This window comes from Ochotona princeps, chromosome 16 (assembly GCF_030435755.1).
Source record: "Ochotona princeps isolate mOchPri1 chromosome 16, mOchPri1.hap1, whole genome shotgun sequence".
NCBI lineage: Eukaryota > Metazoa > Chordata > Mammalia > Lagomorpha > Ochotonidae > Ochotona > Ochotona princeps.
The window spans coordinates 565,299-571,345 of record NC_080847.1 but is presented as its reverse complement, the minus strand read 5'-3'; the positions used below and the strand labels follow the sequence as shown (position 1 = coordinate 571,345).

Here is a 6,047-nt window from a genome sequence, read left to right as displayed (position 1 = left end):
CGGCGGGAGGGGCGGGGCTGGCTAAAAGTGGGGCGTGGTGGAGGCGGGACCTGGGTTGCCAGAGCGACAGCGGGGCGGGGCCCGAGCGCACGGGCGCGTAACGGCGCAGGTCACGTGACACGGCCGAGGCGCTTGGCCTCCAAGATGGCGGTGTGCATTGCGGTGATCGCCAAGGAGGTGAGTACGGGGCGGCGAGTGTCCTGGCTGCTGGGGCCCGGGCGCTGCTTCGGCGGTGGGCTCCGCCAGGACCCTCGGCTTCTGCCTGCAGTGTCAGCCCCGGGGCCGCTCGGCCTCCGTCCCGCCACCGCGGCGGCCGGCTGCCGTTTGTCCGAACGCCGGGCCGATGGCCTCTCCCTGGCCGTGCCCAGCTGGGGAGAGGCATGCCGGGGTCCCGGGTGCTGTCTCAGCCTGCGGGGGACGCCTTCTTTCTTGCAGAATTACCCCCTGTACATCCGCAGCACCCCCACGGACAGCGAGCTCAAATTCCACTACATGGTGCACACGTCCCTGGACGTGGTCGACGAGAAGATCTCGGCCATGGGGAAGGCCCTAGTGGACCAGCGGGAGCTTTACCTGGGCCTGCTCTATCCCACAGAGGACTACAAGGTGTATCTTTCCTGGGATGGCAGGGGCTCCTGAGGGGTCTGAGCCTTGCAAATCGGAGTTAGAGCACCCCAACTCATGCAGGCTCTTCCCTTGACCGAAGACGCCTGGGACAGCAGGCTGGGTTCCCTGGACAGTGAGTGTCCAGGGCTCCTGTCTGGGCTTTGAGGGACTGGGGACTCTGCTGTGTCTCCAAAAAGGCTAGTGGACGAGGGACACTTGTTAGGTCTAGCCCAGCGGCTCCCACTAGCAGTGCTGTGGCTTGTCCGGTCGTGGTCTTTGCCCCAACACCCGTTCTGCAGCGTGCTGGGCCTCTCCGAGGGGCCAGGCCTGGACAGTGACCCTGCCAGGCACTTGCTGCAACTTGGGCTGCCCTCCCACTGTGCGCTGTTTTCCCTGACGGAGCCTGCAGGTATGGCTACGTGACCAATTCCAAGGTCAGGTTCGTCATGGTGGTTGACTCTTCCAACACTGCCCTTCGAGACAACGAGATTCGCAGTGTGAGTGTGGGGGCGGGAACAAGGCCAGGGCTGGTGGGCAGCCTTGCCCCACAGGGCAGCCTAACCCAAGGTGGCTGGATCTTGTTCCAGATGTTCCGGAAGCTGCACAGCTCGTACACGGATGTGATGTGCAACCCCTTCTATAACCCTGGGGACCGGATCCAATCCAGGTGGGCCAGGCCTGGGAGCGTGCAGCCCTTTTGGTGGGTGGACCGCGGTTCTGCCTTCTCATTGCGGGGGCCTAGCCTGGTGCTCAGACCTGCAGTTGGGCAGCCCAGGCCACGGTGGGAAGGGCAGAGCTGGCCCTGCATGCTGCATGTGTGCCCAGCGAGGGCCCAGCTCCACGGGCGGTGGCCTCAGGGGAACATGTGCTTTTGTGCCTTGTGACTGTCCCAGACTTGAGGGGCTCAAGCACCTGAATCACCCTTTAGAGGGGCAGTCCCGCCTGCCCAGGACCCTAAGGTGTCGGCACTGGGAGAACCGCTAGGGTGCTGCGGAGGGGTTACTGCCTGGGCGGTGGGGCTGGAGTCCAGCGTCAACTGCGTGTCCTGGGCTGCTGCACTGCCTCTCTTGGCAGGGTCTTTGACAACATGGTGAGCTCCATGATGGTGCAAGTATGCTGAGACTCTGTGGCACTGCTCAGGAGAACAGCTGGGCTGGCTGCCTCTCCCCACATGTGTGCGGGCTGCGTGCTGGCTCCCCGACGCCTCTCCCTGACTGTGCGGGCTGCGTGCTGGCTCCCCGACGATGCAGCTAGCCGAGGGGGAAGCCGTAGGTCTGACCCACTAAACATCTTATGAGGAGACTTGTTTTTCCTTTTGCGCCTGAGTAGTGGCTGACAGCCGGGGAATGGCTGGAGTGGGAGCAGTGACCCTGCTGAGCCGTGTGGACAGAGGGCACAGGCTGCGTACCTCCCACTGGTACGACACTCTCCTGGCCTAGGGCTGGGGGCTGCAGCGGGCTCACCTCCCTGCTGGGCGGGGTCCTTCCTGTCTGGGCCTGGCTTTCAGGTGGCACCTGGCCCAGTGCCCCGTGAAGTCCATCTGGTCAGCTGCCTCCACGTCTGCATCATGGCCCACACCCTGTCCTCCTTGTACCAGGACAGGTGACTGTGACCAGTCCCAACTGGTTGAGTGCTATGGGCGTCGCCTGGCCATGCTGAGGAGCGAGTCCTGACATGGGAGCTCACCAGCCAGCCAGCCTCCAGGAGAGCCTGGGGGACTTCATGGGGGTCCCAAGTGCTGGAGCTGTAGGGTACAGCCTTCCTGCCCAGTCCTGGAGTGACCACTCAGGTCCTTCTGGGGGCTCAGCCTGGGAAGCATGAAGACAGACCCCTGCCTGGGGTGGCAGCCCTCTTCAGGGCCTCCCACGGGGAGCAGTGTGCTCCCATGTGTGCTGACAGGCAGCGGCTCCCTCAGCTGGAGACAGTCCTGTCAGAGGGGGCATCTGTCAGCTGCTCCTCCCTCCACCCCTGGGCCACCTCAGTCCAGGGGCAGGCAGTGCCTGTGCCCCGCCAGGGGTTCACCTGTAAGGGGGGCACACCGAGGGCCTTCCACCTGGCCTGCTCAGGCCTCCGGTCCTTGGAAAGGGGCAGGTGTCCTGGGGCTTAGGGGGCTGACAGAGAACAACCAGGACGTGGAAATCTCCATGCCCAGCAGTGCCGACAGCTGCCCAAGACTGTGGGGACCCCTCCCTCAGGTCTGGGGCACTGCCAGATACCCGCCACTTGTGCGGGTGGGGTGGGTTCTGGACCCCTGCCCGGGACCTTCAGCCACATCTCCAAGCCACATGTTGGACCCCTGTCCTGGACAGCAGTGGGGAGGCATCCATCATGCTTTTAAAAGATACTCAAGTTTAATAAGTTGCACATTCCTGCTAAGACATACACATATGTTTCTCTTTAAAATGGATTCATTTCCGGCCTCGCTGACCCCAGGGCCCAGTGAAGTGTAGAGCAGACCTGTACTCTGGCTGCGCCCTGTGGGACCTCACGGGCTGTCCTCCAGCTGGGCGCCAGGGGGCAGCAGAGGCTCTGGCCACATCACCCGCTGCCACCCGCCCCGTGACAGTAAGCTGTTCCCGCTGTAGAAGTTGGGGCGCCTCAGTATGGCGAGAACCATGGCAACGCTCTCCCCCCGCCCCTGCAAAGGGATGGGGGCAGGAGAATGACCTCTGTCAGAACCCTAGGGACAAGGGGAGGCTCACAGGGACTCTGGGGAGAGGCCTGGTTCCCCAGGGGCACCCACCATGCCCAGCTCACCGGTTCTGCCCTCGGGGTCTGAAGCGTGGCCTGCCCAGGAGGCTGCTGCGGCAGAAGGGAAACGCTGCCCTGGAGCTGTGGTGCAGCCGCAGGCCCCCGCGGTCAGTGGAGCTGATTCCTGGGAAGTTGGTCCTTTTGGGCAGCACCTGGAGGACCACAGGCTCTGCTGGCCTCTGAGGCCCCGCCCAGGGCAAAAGCTGCCTTCAGGAGTTTCCAGGGTTTCTCTGCCCGGTCTTGCAGGCAGGAGCGGACAGACCCCAGCCCATCAGCCCCTTTGCCTGAATTCAGGTCCAGAGTCTGTGCTGAGCTGGGCACTGGACCCAAGCATCCTGTCTCCACAGGGGACAGCCAGGTTCTCCTGCAGGGGGAAGGTCCCTGCTTGTCTCACCCTGACCTGTGTTACCTCCGCTCTCCAGGACCCGTGGGTGGACGGACAAGCAGTGCTCCATGGGGCCAGGGGTACACACCTTAATGACTCGGCCCCGAAAGACACTGGCGTCCAGCCCCACAGCAGCCTGGGCAGAACGCTCGCTGGCAAACTCTATGTAGGCGTAGCTGGGGACAGAGGCGACAGAGTGAAGGCCCAGCTCCGGCTGCTGCCCACCCTGGCCCTGCCACAGCTCTGCACTGACCCCTTGGGGTGTCCGGAGAACTTGTCGCACAGGATGGTGACGCGCTGGATCTCGCCGCAGTGGTTGAAGTAGGCCTCCAGCTCCTCGGCAGTACCCCCATAGTCCACCTGCCCACAGGAACCCAGGAGCCCTGAGGCCTCCAGACAGGGAGCAGAGAACCCCGAGAGGGCTTCAACCCAGGGCAGCGTGACAGGGAGAGAGATCCAACAGCCAGGGCTGGGCCAGGCCAGAGCCCGGAGCGCCATCCGGGTCTCTGCCATGGGTGCAGGGCCCAGCATGTGGGGCTGTCTTTGCTGTCTCCCAGGGGTGTTAGCAGCTGGGACTCCAACAAACACTGATAAGGATGTTGCATGATGCCAGCTGTGGCTCACACCCGCGGGGCCCCTCAGCTGCCACCCGGTCCTAGTCCTGTGGAAAAGCCCAGCCTGGCCCCGCCCTCCGTACCTACCCATCGAGGCTGGCCCCTCCCACAGACAAGGACCACTCACGTTGCCCACGTAGATGGACCTGTGGTCAGCCTCCACTTTGTCCTTGGGGGTCTCGGGTAAGGAGCAGCCTGGGGAGGCAGCAGCCTCAGAACCACGCGTTGTGGCGGTGGGGCTCATCCAGCACACCTGTGGGGGCCCACCAGGCCCAGCCTGATCCCAAGATGGTGGGGTAGGTGGGGGCTCTGGCTCCTACCGGAGGTCTCGGAGCTGAGCAGCTGGCTGGCCTGTGTATCCTCCTCCTGGCCAGCCTCGCCTCCGGCTCCGGGTGCCTGTGGTGCCTCCTCGGCCTGCTCCATGGCCCACAGCTTCAGCTTGATGGCCTCCAGCTCCTGCTGACACGTGGCCCAGTCAGCCGAGGGACACTGCGCCCCCGGGGGGATGAGCCTCTTGCAGGCCACAGCGGCACACTGGAACCCACCAGAACAGAAGCCTCTGTACTCCCACCCTGGGGCTGGGGCCTCCTGAGAGCTGCAGGAACTCTTACCTGGTCAGGCACCGGGCACTGGGCCAGGTGTTCCGGCTCCAGCAGGGCCAGCAGCAGGCCGGCATCGTCCTCCGTGTCCTCCTCCTGCTCCTTCCTGTGCCCAGCGTCAGCCCCCAATGGGGTCTTCTCAGTCCTGCCCCAGGCTCCCCAGCCCTGAGCCTTGGGGTCTGAGGAGACCACCTGGAGCCAGGTCTCAGAGGGCGGCGGGAAGAGCTTGCGGCTCAGGAAGGGCCACATGGTGCTCACCTCCACAACCACACCTGCTCACCCTGCTTTAAGCTCCCAGCCAGGCCAGCTGCACCCACTAGAGCCCTGGGAGGACAAAGCTGCGCGCTGGGCCTTGCATGGCGCCCCCTGCTGGGCACCCGCACAGCGGACTGGGCTGGGGGGCCTCAATCACAGAAGTGGGCTTGAGGGGGCGCGGCCAGCAAGGGGCAGAGATGCAGGGAGCGGGCTTCATTCAGTAAAGTGGATGAGGGCAGTGTGTGCCACGGGAGGCCAGAGATGCGGGTTGTACCAGGCAGGGCCCTGGTTTCCGGAAGGGCAATGGTGAAGGCCCTCATGAGGGCCGCTGGGAAGCTGCAGGGTCCACTCTGGTTGGATTTTATGCTGACAGGCCCCTTTACAGATGTGGCTGCCTGGCCCCGGGGACATGACTGGGAAGGAGCCCAGTTGGATGACCAGGAGCCACCCTGGGAAGGAGGTGGCGCTGGAACCCATCCCTGAGGCTGGCACCCTCGGAGTCAGGGTGTGTGGTGGGAAACTGTCAGCCCTGTGCTGTGTGGAGCACACACCAGGCCAGCCTTCCATGATGCCCCTGGCCTGCTGGGTCCCCTTGGTGGGAGGTCCCAGTCAGTGCACATTAGGTAGGGATCAGGGTCCTTGCTAGGGTCCACAGCTGCCCAGGCCTCCCAGCAGGTTCAGCTGTTAACTGCCTACCCAGGAGTGCTGGGGCCTGGGAGCTGGGCGGGCAACCCCCACCCATGTTGGGGTTCTGCCAGGGAATGTGTCCCCCCCAAACGGCTGGGCCTGTGCGGCCCCAATTTGCTGACAGGGCCTGTGCTGACCCCTAACATCCCG

At 64.4% G+C, this 6,047-nt stretch overlaps 2 protein-coding genes across 2 annotated transcripts; one reads left to right on the top strand and one right to left on the bottom strand.

The window, feature by feature from the left end:
* Positions 1-64: 64 nt before the first annotated feature.
* TRAPPC2L (trafficking protein particle complex subunit 2L) lies at positions 65-1,839 on the top strand. Its single transcript, XM_004584089.3, has 5 exons — positions 65-177; positions 436-608; positions 1,016-1,103; positions 1,194-1,273; positions 1,681-1,839. Exons 1-5 carry the CDS (start codon positions 145-147, stop codon positions 1,724-1,726), a joined length of 420 nt encoding a protein of 139 aa, XP_004584146.1. The 5' UTR covers positions 65-144; the 3' UTR covers positions 1,727-1,839.
* Positions 1,840-3,091: 1,252 nt separating this feature from the next.
* On the bottom strand, positions 3,092-5,314 carry PABPN1L (PABPN1 like, cytoplasmic). Its single transcript, XM_004584090.2, has 7 exons — positions 4,968-5,314; positions 4,677-4,812; positions 4,484-4,551; positions 3,996-4,102; positions 3,831-3,918; positions 3,364-3,509; positions 3,092-3,244 (listed from the first exon to the last, which is right to left on the bottom strand). The coding sequence occupies exons 1-7, from the start codon at positions 5,202-5,204 to the stop codon at positions 3,205-3,207; spliced, it is 822 nt and encodes a 273-aa protein (XP_004584147.2). The 5' UTR covers positions 5,205-5,314; the 3' UTR covers positions 3,092-3,204.
* Positions 5,315-6,047: the final 733 nt, after the last annotated feature.